This window comes from Pistacia vera, unplaced genomic scaffold (genome assembly GCF_008641045.1).
Source record: "Pistacia vera cultivar Batoury unplaced genomic scaffold, PisVer_v2 Contig289, whole genome shotgun sequence".
NCBI lineage: Eukaryota > Viridiplantae > Streptophyta > Magnoliopsida > Sapindales > Anacardiaceae > Pistacia > Pistacia vera.
In genome coordinates, this window is record NW_022196100.1 from 901,025 (window position 1) to 926,165 (window position 25,141).

The window sequence follows — 25,141 nt, forward strand, 5'->3', positions numbered from 1 at the left end:
CTCTATTATTAGTTTAATATAATCTTGTGGGTAATATGATTTTTGATCAAGGATCATTAATTTAAGCTAAAGGAAAGCATAATTTAATTCAATATTAAATAATTTCACAAGGGTAAAATAGGGATTTCACATCCTTTGTCTATAAATTATTATGTTTGTGTTCTATCACACAAGCTTTCACTTAGCAAAAGAAAACAAGAAATGTGAAATTTCAACAACCCTATGATTAAAAAAAAAAACTCACACAAAATTTATACAACCACCTTTGACAAGTGCCATGTGTAATCAAGCAACCCAAACCCTACCCACATCACCACGTGTTCTCACCAAAACTCAGTTTCATGAAAAACCCATGTCACTTCCGTAAGACAATGGCTTTGTCACCTTTCTTTAGCTTCCCGGTACTTACAAAAACTTAAAACACTCATTTTAACTAAAAAACTACCTTCTTCTCTCTGCAAACTCCTCTTCACGGAACCAAAACCTTCTCTCTTTCTCTCTATCTCTCCAAACACGGACATGCTAAAGCGACTCTACAGTGAGTTTGAAAGGCTTCAACCAAGAGTTTTTCTATGTCAACGGAGAGGCTCATTGTGGACAGATTGCGTTCTGATGATGATAAAATGCAACCAAGGGTTGTGTCAACGTTGCCACGCAACAATTCATCAATACATGGCGCAGAACATGAATGGATTTTCGAAGAGTTGCCGAAGGCGACGATAGTTTCGGTTTCGAGACCGGACACCAGTGATATTAGTCCCATGCTTTTGTCTTACACCATTGAGTTACAGTACAAACAGGTTCCTGATTTTTTCCTTCCTGCTTCTTTCTTTTGCTTAAATTTGGATTTTAGAAAAAAAACATTGAGGGGAAAGGATGAAGATTGGTTTTTTCTTCTATTTTGGTGGTGGGTATTTTTCCATTTCTGAAATTAAACGGTACGGAAATGTTGAATTTGTGAGTCCATTAGGCGTATAGGCGCTGTTGATGAAGGGTGTTTTTGGCTTGTTTGGAGAGAAATCGGAAGAAATGGAGATTAGAAGAACTAGAATTTTGTATTTTTCATGTTTTGAATAGATTGAATAACATAGAAATAATGTAAAACATTTTACTTGTTTTTGTCTAGCACAAACTAACTGAGGTTGGAATCAAATCATTGATTGTTAGGATCAGGCGCTTGCCAGGCCAAGTTTTAGAATTTGGTATGATCATGAAGAAGATGGCATTTTCTTAGTACTTTAGTGAGTGAGTGAGAGTCTAGTTGTTGTTCTTCCAGTTCCTTTGTTGGATGCCTTTTATTCTAAATGTGTGTTGTCTTGAGAATCAAGAGAAGATTTAGGATTATGTATTATTATTACGTGCTTTGGACATGCAGCAAGAAATGTTCAAGTATTATTGATTGTAGTTTTGTTTGACAGTTCAAGTGGCGTCTGAGGAAGAAAGCTTCACAAGTTCTCTATCTTCATTTCGCTGTACAGAAACGTGCAATTATTGATGAACTTCATGAGAAACAAGAGCAGGTTTGCCTTTGATCAATGCTATGTCTGCACGCATTTAATTAGTCCAAGTGATAAATGATGGTTCTTGTAATTCTGTTTTCTGACTCACTTTCTAAAACTGTTGTTCGATTTCATTGGATTAATGTTGCTTGGTAGGTTAAAGAATGGCTTCAAAGCTTAGGAATAGTTGACCATGTCGCAGTTGTTCAAGATGCTGATGAACCTGATGATGGAGCTGTGCCTGTGCATCAAAGTGAAAGTGTTAGAAATAGGTGAGTTCTAGACTTCTAGTTAAACATCTCCTTTACTGTCAAGGGAATCATCAAATAAAGCCCTTTACACCACTGCATTTGTAGTGCTTACAAAATTTTGCTATGCAGGAATGTCCCTTCTAGTGCTGCTTTGCCGATTCTTCGCCCATCACTTGGACGTCAACCTACAATTTCAGAGAAAGCAAAGGTAGCAATGCAAGGTTATTTGAATCATTTCCTGGGAAACATGGATATCGTGAATTCGAGAGAGGTGAGCATAAAAAGAGTTTTTTTTCTACTTTTGCTGAAATTAGAGAAAAAACTATCCTTCACACCAAGAGGTTTTGAATTTCAGGTATGCAAATTCTTGGAGGTCTCGAGGTTGTCATTTGCACAAGAATATGGTCCAAAGTTGAAAGAGGGCTACGTTATGGTGAAGCATTTACCAAAAAACTCCAGGGATGAGACTGATGCAACATGGTTTCCAGGCTGTTGCTTTGGTTGCAGCAACACTTGGCATAAGGTAATAGAATTTTCAATCCCAGAAATTTTGATTGCTTATCTTTACACTTACAATGTCGATTAAGGTCATCTATTGTTTATATGTTCCTTTCTTATGCCCTTTTTGCAGGTCTGGGCTGTTCTGAAACCTGGTTTCTTGGCCTTGCTGGAAGAGCCTTTAAGCACCAAACTCCTAGACATAATCGTTTTTGATGTTCTTCCCACCACTAATGGCAATGAAGGGTCAGGAGTATATCTAGCAAAGCAAATAAAAGAATCCAATCCTCTGTGCTACGCATTTAAGGTCAGTTGGCTTTACCAATAATATCCTTCTGGAGTTTCTTTAGGCCCCTTGATTTCTGTTTAATAACAACTATAACATTTGGAAATGTTGAAAGGTCTCTTGTGGAAATCGGACAATAGATTTGAGGACTACAAGTAATGGTAAAGTTAAAGAATGGATTGGTGCAATCAATGACGCTGGTTTAAGACCTCATGAGGGGTGGTGTCACCCTCACCGTTTTGGTTCCTTTGCTCCTCCAAGGGGTTTGACTGAAGATGGAAGTCAAGCTCAGTGGTTTATAGATGGTCAAGCAGCTTTTGAAGCAATTGCTTCTGCAATAGAGGATGCAAAATCAGAGGTTAATTCTTCCCTTTCTAAGACAAAATGTATTGAACATTCGCAATCGTTTATTAATTGTAATGCTTAATGATTAAACTTCAAGCAGATCTTCATTACTGGCTGGTGGCTTTGCCCTGAGCTGTATATGAGACGCCCTTTTCGCAAGCATTCTTCCTCCCGGCTAGATGCACTGATAGAAGCAAAAGCCAAGCAAGGTGTTCAGGTGAACAACAACATAAAAATTTTCTTAGCATTTTGTCTATGTTTCTAAATCTAGTAAATTTTTAACTTTAATTTATGTCAATGGTTATGCAGATATACATTCTTCTGTATAAGGAGGTTTCTATTGCTTTAAAAATTAACAGTATGTACAGTAAGAAGAAGCTCCTTCAAATTCATGAAAATGTCAGAGTGCTGCGCTATCCTGACCATTTATCAACCGGTGTTTATTTATGGTATTGTTTTTAGGCAATTTGAACAAATCATTTTCCTTTTGGTTTATTTTTCTTGCTTATGATCACTGATTACCTCTGGTTCCTTGCAGGTCACACCATGAAAAACTTGTCATTATTGATTACCGCACTTGCTTCATTGGAGGACTGGATTTATGCTTCGGCCGTTATGACACACCTGAACACAGAGTGAGGGATTGCCCTCCTTTCATGTGGCCTGGAAAGGACTATTACAATCCAAGGTGTTTTTTCTCTCTTTATGCCAGAAAATCTGAACCAAGAATGAGTTTTGGTTTTAAGAACTTTGATGTTAAATAAATTTTGTTTGGATAGAGAATCTGAACCAAATTCTTGGGAGGATACAATGAAAGATGAACTTGATCGCGAACAATATCCCCGTATGCCATGGCATGATATTCATTGTGCTCTTTGGGGGCCACCTTGTCGAGATGTTGCAAGGCATTTTGTTCAACGCTGGAACCATGCTAAGGTTGATCTTTTGTCACTTGTTTTCTTTTCTTTGCTGAAGTTATCTTCTGATATTAGTTTTATCATATTTCAGAGAAACAAAGCTCCACATGAACAAGCAATTCCACTCCTCATTCCTCACCACCACATGGTTATCCCTCGCTACATGGGAAGCCAAGAGATAGACATTGCAAGCAAGGACACAGATAAGAATCAGAAAGATTTAACCAGACAGGATTCGTTTTCCTCGCGATCACCATGGGAAGATATCCCTTTGCTTTTGCCTCAAGAAGCTGATAAACTAGTCACTTCCACCATGGACCAAAAGCTAAATGGCCTGCATTCCAATAATCATAATCATAAGTCATCTGAGATCAATGGATGTTGTACCTTATCTTCCCAGAAGTACAAACCTGAAGCTTTCTCTCCAGATATGCAGATTGTAGGAGTTCTGGAGGATCTTGACTCTATGGATCTTCAGAAAAAATTGAACTTAGATTGTGTCCCAGAGCTTTGTTTCAAAGTATCAGATGAGTGGTGGCAAACCCCTGAGGAAGGCAATCACGATGTTCCTGCTGGCGAATACGAACAAGTTGGTCCACGTATTGCATGCCGCTGTCAGGTTAGCTACACCTCTGGATTTTCTTTCTTTATTCAACTTCTCAGACTAAATCCTTTTGGTGTTGGTAACTCCAATTTTGGTTTCTTCAGTTATTTTCATTTGCTTTCTTAATGAATGACTATGTCATGTGTAGATTATCAGAAGTGTCAGCCAGTGGTCTGCAGGAACAAGTCAAACTGAAGAAAGCATTCATAGTACTTATTGTTCTCTCATTGAGAATGCACAACATTTTATTTACATTGAGGTAAGAGAACAATAGTTAATGAAACTTTTTTCTTCTCCCTAGGAGCTGGTTGTTGAATTAACTTTTAGTTTCTTATCATGGAAGTCCTCAATGAAGCTCTTGCATAGTATCACTAACTGATATTGAAAGCTTTAATGGACCTCAGAAAAGCCGATATATTTATACTTGAACATTGAATTTGAAAGTTAATTTCCAGGTCTTCTGCTGACCATCTGTGCTATTATTATTGGTGTCTTTCTTCTAGAACCAATTTTTCATTTCAGGTCTTTCAGGAGACGAAGTTATACAGAACCGTGTCTTGGAAGCATTTTACAAGCGTATTGTGAAAGCATACGAGGAACAGAAATGTTTCAGAGTCATTGTTGTCATACCGCTCGTACCAGGCTTCAAGGTAGAATTTTTTGGTTTTATTTCTTAAGATTAAACTAAAAGCATAGTCAACTAAACACTTTCATTTTGGTGAATTATGGATGACAGGGAGGTATTGATGATGGTGGTGCAGCAACTGTTAGAGCCCTTATGCATTGGCAATACCGGACCATTTCCAGGGAGAAAACTTCAATATTGCATAACCTCAATATGCCGCTTGGACCCAAGACACAAGACTACATTACCTTCTATGGTTTGAGATCACATGGCAGACTTTGTGATGGTGGTCCAGTGGCCACGAGTCAGGTATTGTTTGAATAACGGACTAATAGAAACCCATTCCAATAACTCAACAATTGGGTTGGGACTTCATGGGTTTGGGTAGAACTCTCTTTGGAAAACCGACTTGTCAAGGGAGAGTGCTCAAGCCCTTCATAGCCCACATGTCCACCCTTTTCCACGCCTTCCGCAATCGAGGTCCATGTCGGCCTCTTTACCCTGGTCGGCGTCTTTACCCCTTGGATGACTATGCGGATCCCCTTTCCCTTGTGCCTCCATGCCTTTTTTCGAGGTAGCAGCCCGAGCCCAAGGTCAGTTTGCCCCTTTCCCTTCCAATGTGGGATCCTAACATTCCACTACACCTTCTGCAACCGATGTCCATGTCAACCTCTTTACCCTTTGGCTGACTACGCGGATCCCCTTTCCTTTGGGCCTCCATGCCCTTTCTTGAGGTAGCAGCCCGAGCCTAAGTTCAACTTGCCATGGGTCAGTCTGCCACGCGTAGGCTACCAGATAGGCACAAAATCATACTCTGATACCATTTGATAGAAACCCCCTCTAACAACTCAAACAATTGGGCTGCGCCTTAAGTTTTTCATGGGCTTGGGTAAAACTCTCCTTGAAAAAACGGCTTACCAAGGGAGGATGCCCAAGCCCTTTATAACCCACATGCCCACTATTTTCCCTTCCAATGTAGGATCTTAACACATACCTATATTTATTCACCATTAGATTTCATACAATGGCTTTGTTCTACACATGAATATTGAATTGTAAAAGGTCTGGTTTTGGTTTACGTAAATTGTTTAACAATTTCAAAATCTTGATTTTCATACAGGTGTATGTGCATAGCAAACTGATGATAATAGATGACCGCGCTGCCTTGATTGGATCATCCAATATTAATGATAGGAGTCTGCTTGGATCAAGAGACTCTGAGGTACCACTTTTAGACTCACCAAGATATTCAGGGATGATTTATTATGATTGTTTCAGGATCTTCCTCTGTTAAACCAGAAATTTCACTTGTTCTTCGCTTATTCTTCTATGATTTTTATATTTTCTGTTTTAGATTGGAGTACTCATTGAAGATAAAGAATTTCTCGAATCATCGATGAATGGAGAGCCATGGAAGGCAGGAAAATTTTCTTATACTCTCCGGTGCTCCCTGTGGTGTGAACACCTTGGTCTTCCTGCAGGAGAGGTAATTTTCTGTTTTTCTCTTCTTTATTCCAAATCGTCACGAAGAATTCTACATATGTTACTGATAATTTAATTAAAGAATGCTGTAAATTAACCCTTCTGCTCTTACTTTCTTCAGACCGGCCAAATAAGTGATCCTATGGCAGATGCAACATACAGAGACTTATGGATAGCTACTGCAAAGGTAAAGATAAATAACCCTTCTAAGATCCTTAAAGGTTATATCTAGATTCATTGCTGGTTAGCATGTTATTTCATTCGAGCATTTCGACTCTGAACTATCGCCTTCTCTTTATGTTTTTTACTTCACTGCTGATATACTGAGTTGAACTGTTCTATTTTCCAGGAAAACACCATAATTTACCAAGACGTCTTTGATTGCATCCCTAATGAACTCATACACTCCAGGGCTGCCCTCAGACAAAGCATGAGCCAGAGGAAGGAGAAACTGGGGCACACCACAATTGATTTAGGAATAGCTCCTGAGGAGCTGGAAACATACAAGAATGGGGAAATCAACTTGATGGATCCAATGGAACGATTGAAGTCTGTGAGGGGACATCTTGTTTCCTTCCCCTTAGAGTTCATGTGTCAAGAAGATTTAAGACCATTCTTCAATGAGAGTGAGTATTATGCAGCTCCTCAAGTATTTCACTAAGCGCCACCGCCACTGCCACCGCATGGAGAGACAAAAACATAAGACGGAACTGAAGTATGGTTCCACAAATCTGTTGTAGTTGCAGTTTGGAGATAGTCAGAGTAGTTATAGCTCTAACTAAACTAAAAATTATAGGAACTCAAGACTGTTACAATCGGATTTGAATGCCACATTGGCCTTGATGTAATGCTTTGTACAGAAAATGAACATTCTTTCCTCCCAATCAATGAATGCAATAGTTGTGGATTACCTATTGCCAGATTGGTGTATTTACTATTTAGTTCATCCTATCGCCAATAGAGGTGGCGGCGGGCTGGACCATGCCATGCCAAAATTTTCACAGCCCGCCATGTCATGCCATGCCAGACACCCAAAACTCAAGGCCCACAACACGGCCCATGACCCAGTGTGCTGTGCTGTGTTGGCCCATGTGCCAAAATCCCCGACCCACGGCACAGCCCACACGGCCCACGAACCATGGCATGGCACGAAATTTTTGTGCCATGCCAAAAAATTTGTGGGTTGGTGGCATGGTTCATTGCCACCTCTAATCGCGAATAAATTTCATAGATTAGCTAACACAAAGGAAGAAGATATGCGCGTGAGCCTTGATAATGAGCGACTTCTGATAAACTGAATACATTAAATAACATACATAGATAGTGTGTGAGAAATGATAAACAAGGAAACATTTCCTTGCCAATTTTCATTACTATTTTGGCGTTGAAACAATGCTAACTGCCTGAGATTGAGTTGAAGAGTGGAAGAATAGACAAATAGCAGAAATATCATCCATTGCAATACACTTCCTCTTTCGTTTCCAGGCATGAACAGCACACTCGACCAGACGCTTGGCTGACTTTGCTCTATCTGGTGTTGAAGACACAATTTGAACTGCTTCTTGATTAGAGATGACATCCCATACCTAAGCAAGAATTTATACGCGTAATGTAATCATCAAAGAACAAGTTTTATCTTTTAACAAAGTCGTAAAATTAGTACTAGTCAAACAAATAGTGAATTATGCATACCCCATCTGTTGCAAGCACAACGAATTGGTCTTTGCTGGTTATATGCCTTTGCGTTACTTCAGGCACAGAAATTAATCCATATTCCTTTAAACAATAATCACCAAAGGCTCGAGACATTGCCAGTCCAGGCGATTCCTCGTTGGGAAACCAGACCCTGTGCACCCCTGGCTCATCTTCTAAACAAAATACACGGCCCTTGCACTGCACTATCCGCTCAGCCTCCTCTGCAACATGATCGAAAAGAATATTGTTAAGATTCGAACTCAGCTATTATGACACCATGTTAAATAACACCTAAAAACTTAAGTTATCAGGTAAAGGTCTAATATTAATATTTAGCTCGTTAACACTCAGAAAGAAACAGATACGAACGAGGTAAGTTGGGCTTGAAATCAACTGTTAGCTGAACTGGTACCAAGTCTCCATCATCAGAAGTGGTTGCTAATACAGCACGAGAGTCGCCCACATTGGCTACAATGATGAATTCACCCTGGCAACATAAGCTACGTGCATAAGGTACACAAATCACAAGAGACAGACTGAAGGGATTTGTTCTGTTATCCAAAAAAGAAAAAAACTGCTGCGGAATCAGGAATTTATATTACCTGTCTAACAATTGTCAATGCGGTTGTTCCACTATAGAAAGAATCAATCTTACGATGTTGTTCAAGCTCCTGATCAACGGCAGCACAAGTCTTGACAAAAGAATGCTTCCATATATTGAACCTATGATGCTTTTTATCCGAATCCAAGTTAATCTCTGGAAGAACTGATGCTTCAGCGACAGTCTCCTGCCAATTACACAGCAAAGAAGAAGGCATCGCTTCACGAACCTTTTTTGCCACAAAATGACCCCATGGACCGTGTCCATCAAAAATCCCACAAAATATCATGTCTTCTTGACATCCAAATTCCTGCTCCGTAACAAATCAAATGCACATTTGTCCATCAAAACCACAACCAAGAACCACATTTTGATCCCAGTCAATGCAGCAGTAGGAAATATTCTTATTAAAGAAAAGAAAAAAAGTGGAACCAAAAACTTAAACTGATAGGTAAAAACATTAACATTAGTGCTCGAGTTTAACAATAACTTGTTTAGTAGTTACTAAGAAAACATAGGAAAAGAAATACAAAACTAAATTAAGAGTAAATGATATATGCATACCTCCCAGACAATAGCACAATCTTGGTTAACACCCTTCTGGCCTCTCTTGGAAAAAACTGAGGCAAAATTGTTAGAACCATCAACATTTACAAACCCAGAAGACCTTAAAATTAAGTCATCTTTCTTGGCTTCCTTCGCCATTGCTTCTGCAGCTCCTCTTCCATCACAACTCCCAGAATTTTTCTCTTTTTTTACGAAAAGATCTTGCCAATCCGTTAAACATCGAGGAGAGAAATGCCCCATTCTAAACTCACTCCCCACAGCACACCACACATTTATGCTCTTCGCTTCCCACCTTTGCTAGACTGAAAATCTGGAGATTGAAAATAAAAAAAAGAAAAAATGAATACAAAACGGGAAATTTTCCTTAAAACTGCTAGAGATCTTGAGAAGAAGACTGTACATTCTTTTTTTTTTTTTTTTCTCAAGTTATTTTCCGGAGAAACAAACGGATGGTTGGAGCTAATGAATGGAACTCCACTGTAACTGAATATAAAGACTGATCTGACTCAGAAAGCTAGAATCTAACAGTTTAATAAGGTAAAAGAACAAAAAACAGTGAATGTGGACAGAATAAATAAAGTAAAAAACAAAAGGCTATGAATCTCATATAGACATTACAGAGAATATTAATCTGACATGGAATTCCAATAACTCATCATCTAGAATTAGGCAGAAGTAAACAAAAAAAAATTTAAAATAAATCACACTCTATTCATTTAACTTAAACAGGGCTGTTTGGGAAATGCTCTGTTTGGTTAACATGCATTGATATTTTTCTTCTCTTATCTTCCGTTCCATTGACTCAACAACCAAACTGAAGCTACCCTTTTGTTAGTTTGCTGAGAAAAGAAGGTAAAACAATATTGTTTAAAAAAGAAAAAAGACAACCTTGAGTAAATCTAAGCCGCGTAGAATTCTAAAACTGTTGAATCAATATCAAATTTTCAAAAACCAGAAAAGTATATGAAAAACGCGATGCGTGAAGGTCAAAATTTTCATTTTGTTCTGCCTTTCTGATAACTTTCTCGGATGCCAAACAAACCAGAAGCAAGTTTTGACACAAGCTACAAAACAACTCACTTTCTCAGATAAAGAAAGAAACAAACTTTCATTTCGTGTCTTAACTTTCCCGTAACTTTCTCAGCAACCAAACAACACCCTTTAACCAAAACAAACTCAAAAAAGAAGCTTTTTATCAGTTGCAAGCAAGACCTTGAAAAGAAGAACCCAGATCAGAAAGCCGGAGTGTGACGCAGGTGGCGTGAAGCAGACGTCAGCTGCCGGAAACTGACGCAGAAGAAGTGAGGAAATATGGAGCTGAGATTTCTAGAGAGAAGAAGATCTTGAGATAGATTATAATCCATAATTAAAAGAAGTTTTGTTGGGTTCTGTTTCTCTCTTTTTATGTGTGGAGAAGAAAACAAAGACAACAGTGTCTTGTTGTACATACAGTACAAAATATACACAAAGCTCAAAGCACTATTTGTAACTTCTGCCTCTGCTTCTGCTTCTGCTTCTGCATCTGCATCTGCTTCTGTGTATTATAAGTGCTTTTAACTAAAAGTGCTTTTCACTTCAGCTTTTTTACTTGCTACTTTTGCGTCTCCGTATACTTCTTCTTACTTCCTAGTTCCTAGTTCCTAATTATGTATATTATGGTTAGTTATTTCTTGAGTTCTTCAGCTAAATCACAAATTAACCCCTAATGTTTTATAAAAATAACTTTCTCATCCAAAATATTCTATACTAACACCGGAATCCTTATCCGTTAACCATTGCCCTAAAAAATTCAGAGATGAAAAATAAGAAGTTTGATTTTGTGTTTTTAAATTATCATTTTCTAAAAGTAGTGTCTAAAAATGAAAACAAGTTTATTATTATTTTTTTTACGATAAATATAAAATATTGTGACAAGTAAAGGGTTCTCGTAGGATGAAACACACTGGCTAATTGTCCACCCGATGCTACATTTTTTTTCATTAAAAAAAAATTTCACCCTCTCGACCCAACCCTAGACACTCTAAGATCTTTTTCAAACTCACTCCCATTTCGAGTCAAGAGATAGATAAATAGACGCATTCCATTGAGGTGTCTCGCACTCCTAGGTATTCTCTACCTACCTTGATTGAAAATATAGAAAACAATTTTTCAATGTTTTATATTTTCCATTTTTTTTTAAGAAACCAGACTGATAAATGAACAAATATTACATATTCTATAAGAAATAATAGAGAATAAAAATAGTGAAAAAGACAACAAAACGAAAACGAAAACGATAACCTCATTATTCAACTTATTCTCTAAGGAGACAAATATGACCATTATGAAAATTTCATATCTTATCCGTCCACTTGTGGCTAAATGGATAGAAGGCACATGGTTGAAAACGCGTCTGGTCTTAAGTTCGAGTTGTTCCAAGGGGTGGCCAATTACCATATCTTAAAAAAAGAAAATTTCATAACTTAAATAATAACTGAAACAAACTTCCTCTAGAGACGGATGATTGATTGTGATTACAGTGTTAGTTTTTATAATTGCTTGGATGAAAATTACTTCCATAAAACTTCAGGGATGAAAATGAATTTCCCCTTTTTGTTTCTATATATATATTTATTTTTTTCTTTTTTATTTCTATTGATTTATCTATTAAAATGAAAATATTCTTATTCTTAAATAATTTTGATGCTTCTCCAACAATTTAAAACATAAACATTAAACCAGCATGTGTTATTAAATTTCTTAATCCAAATAATTTGAGATTGCATACAACATTAAACCATATTATACACATAATAACACCTCCAATTATGTAGGATTTGTTTAATTTTAATAATAATTAACCTAAATAGAAGTTTGGTTTTCTAATCCAATTTAATAATTATATCACAATCAAGAGATAAGTTTCTTAATTAACAAATTAAATTAGTAACTCCTTGATAAACCCAACAACAATTTAATAAAATATATTGATGACGGCCAAATCATCGTCTAATTTAAAATATCATTAAAAAGAATGTCCACCACACATAACTATATCATATAATAAAAAATTATATGATATGGTTATGTGAATAATTAATACTATATCATTAGCTACAAAATTCGTGCCCAAAAATATGTACCGTACACATGGCTAATCATAAACCAGATGCTCCTTTTATCGACCAAAACCGTCCAAATTTATAAATTAATTATATAAGTAGGGTCAAGGTGAGGAGGTGAAGATTAATAAAATTAGTAATGGGGTTAAAAAAATAATAAGTTATTTGAATTTGCATCAAATGGTTATTTTACCTAATTTTTTAAAGCTTTTTGACCATTTATTTTATTTTAAAGTATCCTTTAACTAACCCATGAGGCCATAACATTAAAATAATAGGTGAAATTGATTTTGTTAGGAGGGCACCGGTATATCACTAATTTAATATTAATCTTATGCTATTAAATTACTAACCGACGAGGGTTATTATTATTATAATAATAATATATCGAATTTGTCTTTATCGACTTTCTTATAATGGTAATATCTTCTATGATTACTTGTTGATATCGTAACATAAATAATTTAAAATCTTTGGAAAGAAGTGTTTTTTCTTCTTTTATCAACTATGTGTTATTAATCTAATTATTAAAACTATTCGATAAGTTTATGTATAATGGTTGTTCTAATCTTCATCATATATGTGGTTTATTCTCGTAAAGTTTAGAGTTTGAGTTTCCTTTCACACATCTAAAATCAAAATTATAAGGTTTAACGTGAGTTCTAATTTTCAAACTCAAGTGATTATAATGTTTGATAGAGACTCCAATTTGGTATTCGGGTTTGCAAAACAGAAGAAAAAAAAATAGCCATAAAGTCGTAAGAGAGTTTGTAATCAATCTCGTCACTCATCTGGAGGATAACATTATCTCGATAAAGCAAGAAAGATAATAAACCCCGTCTCTCAAACAATAATTTTGTTTTTCTTCAAAATTTGGGAAGAATGAGTTGGAAAGACATGGGAAAATAAATCAAGATGACAATGAAAGAGGAAAGGACCAAAAAAGAGATCCAAGTATGAAGGAAAATTAGGTGTGAATGGAGACACCTCACATGTTAAGGCCATATTTACAAATAATTTTGACCAAAATGGGTTATTAGACCTCCATAGACAGTTTCAGAGGTTATGTTAATGGAAAACTATGATAACCGACCTACGCACGCCCAACTCCTAGGGTTTTTTATAATTCATAAATCATTTCATAGCTTATACTCAAAGAAAATCAGATCGAAATCTTAAATATTTTTTGTGGGTTTTTTAAATTTGTTTGAATACTATTGTGATATATCAAAATAGCATTAAGTATGACATTATTATCGACCAAACAACAACTATAGTTAAATAAAGAGTTTAAGTTCCTTGAGTAACCCAAGGATCATAAAAAGCAACTGTAAATCAATTTTATTATGTCATAGGATTAATAATGTAACGAAATCAAACGTTCTACTAAAAATCCACAAAGTCAATGAAAAATCCTATGTATTTTTAACCCGGGTTCATTAAATTTGTTTAAAAACTATTTCAATTTATCAAAATAGTTTTAAACACGACATTATTACCTACCAATATATCGTAGTTTATCAATATATTGATCTGATTATGTTATTATCCTAATAATGTAACAAAATTGAGCATTCTAGTAGTAAAAATTCATGAAGTCAATGAAAAATCCAAGGTATTTATAATGTGGGCGTATTAATTTTGTTTGAAAGCAAACTTTAGTGAATAGAAATGTGGAGCTCATGGAAATGTCAGGATCAAGATGGTCCATTGTCAACTAAAAACATGATGAGGCAGGGACAGGGACCCAATTAAGCCTTGATATTTCATTTGGGTCAATCGCATTCAGCTTATCCCCGTCAAGTCTTTCTCCAGTTGTAATTCAAATCTCCTTCTTCTGGGTGGGTGGACCAATGACATTCATGGAATCCGGATCCGGATCCAGATTCAGATCGTTAGTCGGTAGCAAAAATAGGGTTATTAACACTTTCATCTTTAAGGTTTGGGATATGGACAATTTAGTCCAATAAAGTAAGACTTTTAAATAAAAATTTATAATACGCATGTTATCTTATTTACATATTATTAGAAATGAATATATATATATATATATTAAAAAAAGAAAAAAATTGGATATTTTTAAATTTTTTATGTTGCTCATTTTGACTTTTGCTTTGATACATTTTTGTATATATAATTGCGACCATTTCCAATAACATACGAATAAGAGAACAAGGGTATTATAGACATTTTATTGAAAAGTTTGCATTTGACTAAACCAAACTGTTCATATTCTGTAATGTCGGAGGCAAGTACAACTACAAACCTTAAGAATAAAAGTGCAAATAATCCGCAAAAATATGATGTGAAACTTTCTTAGCCTATTATACAGGTGACTGCCATATAATGATCTGACAAATCAAATCACCGTGAGGATGATGTGGAGGTAGGTAAAGTTAGTGTTAACTGTAAACTATTGTAAAACTTATAGCGTGAAACTTGTAATCCTAAAATGTAAAACTTATTGTATGCGCCTTTATGTGACCCTATCATATCTTCGGAATTTCTAAGTGGTTAGACTTAAAAATTTCATATTATTCCTTCTAATTTCTATGATATAATACAATTACGTATTATTTATTTATTATTTGGATAGGACATAATCAACGAGTATGAGTAAATTATTTAAGACAATTAAAAAGAGTATAAAACATATTTACGATATCATTAGTAATATTAAATGGAATTACGATAGTCTAATAGAGACGATTGTATAGATGATATAATAAGCCTCATTGTAGGCGCCCACAATTATAAGAAGACATGTGATTTACTTAAACCACTCAAAACAACACGCCATGAAACCATATAATGAAGGCGGTGCAAAGCAAGGACCATGGTCACCAGGCGGACTACTTCCCAGCCACAAATTAAACCATAAACAGCTGAAACGTACCCACAACAATCACATGTGGGCGGTGCACTGGACAATGACACATTAATTTCACACATTCCATTGGTAGTCTCTTTTTCTTTCTCAGGGTAGGTGTTACTTTTGACTTTCAAGACCCACTAGAAGCTAAAGTATCAAGTTTCATGAGAAGTCTAGGGTTTCTAATCCTAATTGGCTAGTTTCAATTGGGTCATTATTGAAATTAGTAAATGGGATCAATCTTTGTAACCAGATCTCAAATGGGGTCATGGGATCTAGATTAGTGTATTTTAAACGTGGTAATTAGGGTTTAATTATATGGACATGTGTGTTGGTTTATTGTTAGATTATAAGGTAATCTATGGTGGATATAATCATGATGCTTTGAGTTAAGTTTTTGTGATTCCTATGAGTCACAAACCTTTATGGGTGATAGCATTTTAAAAATTGTTAGTGGTGATTATATTTTAATATGGGTTATAATGTGACACGAAAATAGAATGTTTTTATATCAATAAATTTTCGTTCAAAGATGTTCTTTCGTTAAATAAACCAAAATTTGACCATGATTGCACTTTGGTATTTTTTTAAAACCCAAACTGGACCTTGGTCCATTGGAAATCGAACCTTATCTGACTCGAGTACATCCTAAACTCGATTATATCTAGATTAATTGATCTAGGGTTAAATCAGAGAATAGTACAAATCACCGATCGACCAATGAATCACAATGCATAATAAATTTTAAAATCTTTGCATCTATCAGACATTTATATATCCGATAATTAATACCGAAAACTGTATCATGATATTAATAGTGTTCGTGAACCTGTTTCTAGCTCTCTACTCTACCACCAACTCACTCAAAAAGCATAAATAAAAAATAAAAACAGCCGAAGATACAATCTCATCATAAACAAAGCGAAGCAACCGTTTTAACTTTTTTCCCTCCTTTTGATAACCCAGATATACCCCAAACTCCTCAGTCATGTCCAAGTTCAAAACTCAACTCCTCAGATAAAATGTAATTCTGGAAAATTAAAAAAAAAAAAATGGGGAAAAAATTCATTTATCCTTGATATATTTTAAATTACAGAACTGCCCTGGATCATTTAACTTACCATACTGCCCGTGAAAGATTGAAAATTTACAAATTGGTCTTCCTATATAAACCTATTTTTCTCTTGGCGCTCACACAAAATTTCAAACCGCAACCCTAAATCCGCGTTTTTCCTCTGCGCCGTCGATCTTCTTTGTTCTCCGTCGTTTTCTGGAAATCTCGTTGTTATCAATTGATTTCAATCGTTGCTACTTTATTTACTCTCCACCCTTCTTCGCGAAAGGTATCAGATTTTCTCTTATTTATCCGTTATTCCTTGAACTCTTTTTTTTCTTTTTAATCGAATAAATTCCCTTATTTTTCGTTATTATTGGGATTACGTTGTTTTACGATCTCATTAGTTTAACAATTTTTAGTCTCGAATTTCGATCTCTCTCTGTTGCCTTTAACTCGGTATATTAATTGAAACTGGGTATCCTTTTTTTTTTTTTAAATCCTTGTTTGACGGTATTTTTTCTGATTAGAAAAATATTGTTGAATTCGTGTTTGATCGTGTTTTCTTCAATTTAATAGTAACTTTCCTGAATTCACAGATCCCCAATTTTTTTTTTTTTTATATACTATTAAAAAAAATCCCTCATCATGACATGTTTTCTATTTTTCAAGTTTATTTAGTAAAAAGGTTTTCCTAATTTTATTGGAATTTTGTTTATTTTTCAATTTTATAATTCCTTGTTTTTATTAGGGTTGTTATGTTTCAAGTTATTCATTTATATTATCATACAATTTGTAAAGTTTTCCTTTGTTGAACAGAAAACCACTCGAAAATGGGAAGCCAGCCCACTCCCACCCTCGATGAGCTTCTCAAGGAGTTGCGAGATGCAGCAAACCGAGAAGCTGCCCCAGAAGCTGCCCTCGAAGAAAATTAATGAGTACTTTAAACGTTTAAAGAGAATTGGCACTAATAGGGGAACTCCCGAAACCTTTGAGGTAATGCTTTGCAGATCTCATTAGCTAAATTCCTGTTTTCATTTATGTTTTGGTTCTGTTATTTACTTCATTTATGTTTTGGTTTTGATTTTGCAGGCAGGTATTGTTGTAGGCGGCCTCACACAACACAGTTCCTCTGACGTCAGTGAGTTGGCCCTCTCTATTCTTAGAGAACTGAGAACAACACAGAGGCCACCCAACAAATGATCAGAGCGAACCGTCACCAATGATGATGTCAACCCCGTTGATTTCGGCCAGTCTGATTACTTCATTGGGTAAGTTTCCTGCAAATTACTAGTCTAAACTCAACTAGGGTCTAATTTAGAATAGACTGAATTCACAAGAGCAGAAGGTTTGGGCATATTATTGTTATTATTATGGTATGAAGTTTAATGTAAGCAATGGTCTTAACTATTATTATTATATGTCTTGTCATTAAATATGTGATTTCTTTTTTTTTTTTCTTTTTAATTATTGTTATTTTATTAACAATTGGATATTTTAAAATGTTTTTACGTTGTTCATTTTGGTTTTTGCTTTGACAAATTTTGTATTTAAAATTATGGTCATTTCTAATAACAATAATAAGAGAACAAGGATATTATAGTATGCGTTTGGTTTAATATTTTAATCCCTATTCTGGATCCTATTTTCAAATCGCGTTTGGTACAATATTCTCAAAATATTACCCTATTTTTTTTAATTACATTTTAACCCCATAAGTTTATTAATTTCACTAAATACCCCCTAAAAAAAGTTTAAAATTAACAAAAACACCCCCATCAACCCAACTTGTCAGTTCCGGCAACCACCGTCGGTGATAGCCGGAATCTATACAACGCCAACTTTCGACCAGAATGGCCGGAAGTTCACCGCTGTGGCCTTTTCCGGCCAGATCCACCACGGATCTGGCCGGAAAAGGCCAGATCTGGCCGTCAGCGCCGGCCACATCTTTGGCCGTCGCTTGGCCTTTTCCGGCCGTCGACGGCCAAAACAAACCATAGATCTAGCCTTTTCCGCCAGATCTACATGGATCTAGCCGGAAAAGGCCATAACAATGTGTTACGGCACAGATCCGACAAGTCTGTGCCGTAACGAAATTTCCGGCCAGTTCCGGCGGTGGTGGCCGGAATCTGACACTGCAGATGGTGGGGGTGTTTTTGTCATTTTACATGTTAGGTCTTTAGTTAAATTGTAACCTAAGGGCTTTTTATAAATTTTTAAATTTACCTAATACTCCCATATCCAATAACCCAATACTATCCCTAAAATCCTATCCAAAATACTAAATCAAACCACCCATAGATTTTTATTGAAAAACTCGTATTTGACAAGACAAATTATTCGTATCCTTAATACTAGAGGTAAGTACAACTCCAAACCTAAGAACGAAAGTATAAAAAAGCGGGAAAAATATACTGTGAAACTTCTTAGCCCATTATGCAAGTCCTGCCATATAAATGATCTGACAATTTAGATCACCGTTGGAATTTGGAGGTAGGTAAAGTTAACTACTGCAAAACTTATAACATGAAACTTATAAACCTAAAATGTAAAACTTATAATATACATATTTATATGACTCTATCTTAGAATTTCTAAGTGATTAGACTTAAATGTTGGATCAATGTTTTCTGAATATATAATTAATTTATACATGTACACTATATATAATTATATATAACTTGGCTGCTTTATCTTAATGCAGGAACTTGCTTGTGGGTGACCGTGTAGGGTGTGGAGATGAGTGTGATGAAGGATTGCCAATTTCTGGATTCATCGTTTGTAGTTGAATATGTAGCGTTTAAGTAATGTTGTATCAATTTCAAATGTTCCTTGTACTTCATTAAACTTGTACTTTCATTATAATGTGACCTTATAATATGCATCCTATATGACTATATCATAGCTTCGGAATTTTCAAGTGATTAGAGTAAGTTTCATATATCCTTCTAATTGCTATGATAAAATACAATATTATTATTTTTATTTCGGTAGGACATAATCAACGAGTATGAGTGAATTATCAAGACAATAAAAAGAGTGTAGAACGTATTTACGGATCATTACCAAATCCTTTGGAAATTCTATAATGTTGACCAGATGAGAAATCCTATATAAATTACCAAATCTTATCAATTGGATTCTTGGATCAAAGGTTTGTCTTTAAACACTCAAGAAATCAGAAACCAAAGCCAAAAGATATGGTTCTTCAGATATTGTCTCATCAATGCCGAACCTACTAAATAATAATGCAGAATCAGAAACATGTGCAACACAAACAACCTGAACAGATATGCTGTTCTAGCCGGCCATATTCTAACTGACAATTATCAAACAGAAGAATCAAAGCAGGAGAATGTCGACACCGACACTACATTCCAACATGGTAGCTAACTTCTAACAATGTAATCACGTGTGTTTATAATCATCTACAAAAATTGGTGAAAACAACTAGTTAGCAGGATGTATCTGTAATATATATCAACACACTGGTGCTGACAGAACAATATTACTGGTATAACCAAATGGAATTCCATCAAGCACATGGCTAAAAGATACTTATTGACTATCTGGGGAAAGACTCTCTTAAAAGATTTGTGATATTCATCTTAAGGTGGGAATCTGTCATAAATGAACAGATTACCCAGTTTCTATGCTCCAGAGGAAATCATAATTATAACAGCGTATATTTTATGGAATTTAATAGATATCCCATGAATTAAGTATTCGTAGTAGAGATCCAACGTTAAGTACTGAAAGAATTAAAAAAAAAAAAAAAAATCATCCATTTCAACACGTCTACATGTAGTACGAAGTTACTTTGGACCTTCCCTGTAGGAGCCTGTTCAATTTTATAACCGCATTAAGTTGTACGCTCAGTGATCAGCTTGAAACTGTCTCATTACTCAAAGACTGATGGTACAGGTTCAGGTCAAGGCCATCAAATTCCTACCTACTCGTGCCCACAGATTGCCTGAAACCAAAGGGCACGTTGAACATTTAACGTAACTATGATACATGGAGTGAGTAGACACAATGTGCAGCCTTCAACCCAATAGTAACAATCCCTTACCTCATGTCAAGCTGAATATGGAGTTCACCAATAAACTGATAGATGGACCCAACTCGAAAACTAAGGTCCCTCAGTGCGGGTGTCGATCTTTAAGATGGCACTCCATCAGCAATTATGCTATGGCTGTCTCCACGGAATACTCTTGTAACTGGAGGAACAAGAAATATTTCTTATATGTAAGATATTACAGTAAAAAATAATTAAATTTGAAAGCAATAATGGGCCAATCATCCAAGCTCTGATACAGCAAAACCAATAAACTTTTAGAACCTTGACCATTCCCAATAATTAATCAATCTCATTTGCTATTAATCATATATAATAGAAAAGATTACCCTTTAGAAATGGTATATATATCATTTGTTGCAAGACTGAAGACATTTACCTGCTGAAAAGGAAACCTGATTGGATCATACTGGTTTTGCTGACATCCATGTTGACATGTACTATATCTAGAGAACTTTGTCTTTCAACAGATAGTCTCAACATCGTCTTATCATGCAATCTTAATCACGCATAATAGAACGATTACCATAGAGGAAGGGTATCATATCATTTTTTGGCACTGATGAGGAGGTTCCCTGGTCAAAAGGAAACTTATTGGAAAACAATGGTTTTGTTGGCATCCATGTTGACAATGAACTGTAACTACCGTTCAACAACTAATCTTGCTTAAATCTGAATCATGTACAACTGAAAGGATTACCATGAGAGATGGTCTAAATATCTTTACAGGAACCAAATAAAGATATTTTCCTGGTCAAAAGGAGTCTGATTGATAATAATGCTTTGTTGACATCCAGATTAAAAAGTTACTAATATCTAGATGAAAATGCATTTCAACAAATTGCTTTTTGACTGTTGAAACTCAAACAACTAATGTGACACAAGAAAATTAATTATCCAGACACCAAACACCAGGAACGATCAGCACACTCTGAAAATGTACCAGGTGTTTGCACCCTCTTCAGTAATGCGACAGAGATAAAATCAAAATTTCTGATTTTGATCATATTCTTACTCGTGCCAAACCAACAAACTTTCCACCAGAAGGCCTTGTATGCCCGTCTTTAAACAATCAACCCTACTACACTATTGCTGTTATTTATCACCAGACTGATACCGCCAACTCATCTCCACCCTTACTCACACCTCATTTCATCCCCCAACACATGACCACACTACACTTCTACCATCATCACCTGGTCCAGTCCACTTGCATTTTTAGCTCTCATTACACAACTCAAAATCCAAAAGAGAAAAATATTGTAAAAATACTAATAGACTCTAAAATCACAACAACTCAGAGAATCCTATGAGAATCTAGAACTACAAGAGGCTCATCATCATTTTTTTTCCTGATACATAGAAATCCCTCAACCTTTCCTACGTCCACCAAGTTCTATCTGGGTTTCAAACAGACTCAAACCTTAAAGTTAGAAATCTGTATGCTATAAACATCCCAATCAGACACATTCAGGGGATTTGCACCCTTGACTTATCAGTTTTTACCACAATCCACCCTTGGTGTTAGGAGAACTAATCAGTACTGCTAGTGTTATTCAAAACTAATCATGAAACAAAAGATGCACAGGTAAAATAAGATATATTTATAATAGGGGTACTAATCTTTGAAGGGGAGAAGTCTTACTTCCCAGTAACTCTTAGCAGCTCCTTCCCTCAAAAATTGAGAAGATGGTTTAATCGTGTAAAGTAACCAATGCTCCAGATTTTATTGCCGAGGATGCCATCAAACTGCCACCACCTCACTCAAAAAGCATAAAAAAAAGCGCCAGCAGCTACACTCCACATCCAACACATCAAACTAACCTGAGATATCAATTATTATCAAAAAAAAACAGCCCAAATACAATCTTCATCATAAACAAAGCAAACAACTGTTTTACTTTTTTCCTCCTTTTGATACCCAGATTACCCCAAACTCCTCAGTCATGTCAAGTTCAAAAGTCAAACCCCCCAAACTTAAACTCCAAAAACTCATAGCATTTCACCAAATACAAGATTACTAAACTCTAAAGCTGATTTTTCCTTATATCGCCATTGATAATATCCTTTATAAATTAATCACGTACAGAGCATCTAAACAGCCGCACTGACTGGACCTAATAAAGTACTAGTAATCTACTGCTTCCAGCATAAAAACTGCAAAAATGAATCAACAACACATTAGGCATCAGAAACCACTCTAATAAAGATAAACCTCTCTTCATTACTTCTTTCCCACCCAACCAACAAAATTGTTCAGAATTTACACATTAATGCACGAAAATTCATAGTTCCAAATTTACCCAGATAAAAATAAAACCAAACTATAAACAATTTCTTTGACGCATATAATCAAACACCTTATACAGTTACACGAAATCAAAGTTGAATACTAACAAGGCATTAGAACCCTCTAATAAAGATAAACCTCTTTCATTACTTCTTCTTTCTCACCAAACCACAAAATGGTCAGATTTACTGCCTCAGCTACCCAATAAATATACAATCTCCACAGTTAGAATACCGATATATACCAAAAAAATATAAAGTTTCTAACTAACCTGGAGTTGGGAAAGTCTTCCCCATAAAACTCAACAAAAGAGGACAACACCAGCTTGATAACTTCCTCATAGGAGGGCTGCTTCTGTCAAAACGGAGAAATACAGTTCAGTTGTCATAAAATATGCATAGAATCAGAATTCCAAATGTGCATTACAAGAAGCAACGTCTCACCAATTGACAACAATTTCCGGAACTGAGTTGTTGCCTCAAGCTGTAGATTACCATCATCGTCCAAACACCAGCTACCATAGCTGGTAGATGTTCCAACTGTAATCATGCATTCAATTACTACATGAGAACATTCATCAAACCTTGACGTTCCAAGCACTTCAAACCCTAAAACTAGAATCAAACCCTTAATAGGAAATCAAAGAAATCAAAATAACCTCATTACCCCATAAAGATGAGCTCAAATTTCATTAAAGCAAAAAATCATACTTAATCTTCACAAAGTCAAAATCAATCATATAATCAATAAAATAGCTCTAGTTCAGTTAAAAAAATAATAATAAAATTAACTCATAAAACATTGAAAAAATGAACCAAAAAGAGCTCTAACATAAAGCTGATTGCATGCGTATTATGAAACTGATCCTCTTCTGAATAGCAGAAGTATAAGCTCTTTTGATCAAAATAAGTTCATAAGTCATAAAACACTACATCAGTGAATCAAAAGAGTTCTATTCGATAAAGGCTTTACGAATACCTTCTTCTCGACAGCAGAAGCATGATTTCTGAAGGCCTTCTCGTCGCTTCTTCTGCAAGCTTTCTTGGATCTCCACCATGTTGTCTTCTCTCCTCCGGCGTCCCTCATCCGGTCCCCCGCCAACTCGTTGCGGTTCCGGTGGACCTCCGTCCTCTCGCTCTGCTCAACGACATCGCTTATTATTTAATTTGAATTTTAGGTTTACGAGAGTGCGGGACGAAAGAATAACTGGCTTATATAGGTTATGGTTCTCCTATTAATACAAGTTTGTCATTTTTAGCCTTTGGAGTCGTTTAGATGAGTTTTTGGGCGCTATTATAATTTTTGGGGTTGTTTTGCAAGTTCTGGACTTTTAGAATTTCTGTGATAATTGTTTAATTTAGCTTTCCTTTGACTTTTCGGATTAGGTTTTTTTTTTAGAGAACTATTTAAAAGTTGTTCAGCCGTAACAGAAGGTAGTTTTTTTTATTTTATTATTGAACGAATTATTGAAACTTTGTTGTTGTTTTAATCCATAGTATCTGATTTTGATACAATTACTGGTGTTTTTTCGTACCACTTGTTGTTGTTTAGTTTCAGTCATCTCTATTATTGTTTTACATTATTTAATGTTAGCTACCAAAATAAGAAATTTAAGTTGAATTTTTAAGTTAATACATCTCATTAATATGAAATTAGATGTCACTTTTCAATTTTAATACATTTTATCGAAATTTAACTCCTAAAAGCCAAAGTCTTTAAGGAACTTTGTTTCAACATTTATCACATTATTGTTAAGGCTGATATTAAGACATTTTTTTAACGAACGACCACAAAAACGGAAAACCTTCCCCAAACATTATAACCAATACAACAAAAATTGTCTCTTTATAGGCTAACCAATAGAACGAAAGTCGAGAGAAGTAAACAACCTCGTGGCCAATGTAATACATATAAATTAATTCCCAATAGAACAAGTAAACAAAAATCTCATGACACATAGCCTAAAGATAATTAATTGAAGATGGTTTACCGCAAAAGTCCTTATGGGGTGTGAAATCCTATCGGTGAGCAGTGAAGTTTTGGATTCCACAAGAAAAGAGGACATCGCTGCCTTTCAAACCTGTGAAGAAGAGTGTGCAAGAAATAACCTACAAGGACTACACTGTTCCAGTTGGTGCTATGGCTTAATTGGACCCAAGAAAGTCTAATTAATGGTGAACAAGAAGATTTCTTATTCGAATATTCTAAAGAGTTTATGAGTAAATTTGTCACCATCGAATCATGTAATTCTCTATAAACAATTTAAGCTTTCCTATTAATGTGGATTTTGGATGATATTTTTTTCATTATACAAGTTTTTGTGTATTAAAAGATATTCAGCTTTCCTGCTGCGCACCATAAATGTTTGGTAAAAAT

At 35.4% G+C, this 25,141-nt stretch overlaps 2 protein-coding genes and 2 long non-coding RNA genes across 4 annotated transcripts; 2 read left to right on the forward strand and 2 right to left on the reverse strand.

The window, feature by feature from the left end:
- Positions 1-463: 463 nt before the first annotated feature.
- On the forward strand, positions 464-7,429 carry LOC116134462 (phospholipase D zeta 2-like). The gene is made up of 19 exons (XM_031420142.1): positions 464-800; positions 1,419-1,520; positions 1,656-1,771; positions 1,880-2,021; positions 2,106-2,273; positions 2,382-2,557; positions 2,655-2,892; positions 2,980-3,096; positions 3,189-3,328; positions 3,418-3,567; positions 3,659-3,815; positions 3,888-4,415; positions 4,549-4,659; positions 4,904-5,050; positions 5,137-5,334; positions 6,146-6,247; positions 6,380-6,511; positions 6,629-6,694; positions 6,857-7,429. Exons 1-19 carry the CDS (start codon positions 573-575, stop codon positions 7,166-7,168), a joined length of 3,330 nt encoding a protein of 1,109 aa, XP_031276002.1. The 5' UTR covers positions 464-572; the 3' UTR covers positions 7,169-7,429.
- Positions 7,430-7,776: 347 nt separating this feature from the next.
- Positions 7,777-9,633, reverse strand: LOC116134461 (probable protein phosphatase 2C 34). The gene is made up of 5 exons (XM_031420141.1): positions 9,368-9,633; positions 8,805-9,113; positions 8,572-8,689; positions 8,200-8,423; positions 7,777-8,093 (listed from the first exon to the last, which is right to left on the reverse strand). The coding sequence occupies exons 1-5, from the start codon at positions 9,608-9,610 to the stop codon at positions 7,881-7,883; spliced, it is 1,107 nt and encodes a 368-aa protein (XP_031276001.1). The 5' UTR covers positions 9,611-9,633; the 3' UTR covers positions 7,777-7,880.
- A 138-nt stretch (positions 9,634-9,771) lies between these two features.
- LOC116134535 lies at positions 9,772-10,883 on the reverse strand. Its single transcript, XR_004128749.1, has 2 exons — positions 10,583-10,883; positions 9,772-9,853 (listed from the first exon to the last, which is right to left on the reverse strand). It is a non-coding gene; the product is annotated as an uncharacterized LOC116134535 (long non-coding RNA).
- Positions 10,884-16,624: 5,741 nt separating this feature from the next.
- LOC116134467 lies at positions 16,625-19,241 on the forward strand. The gene is made up of 4 exons (XR_004128739.1): positions 16,625-16,686; positions 17,217-17,393; positions 17,490-17,668; positions 19,102-19,241. It is a non-coding gene; the product is annotated as an uncharacterized LOC116134467 (long non-coding RNA).
- The last annotated feature ends 5,900 nt before the right edge of the window (positions 19,242-25,141 follow it).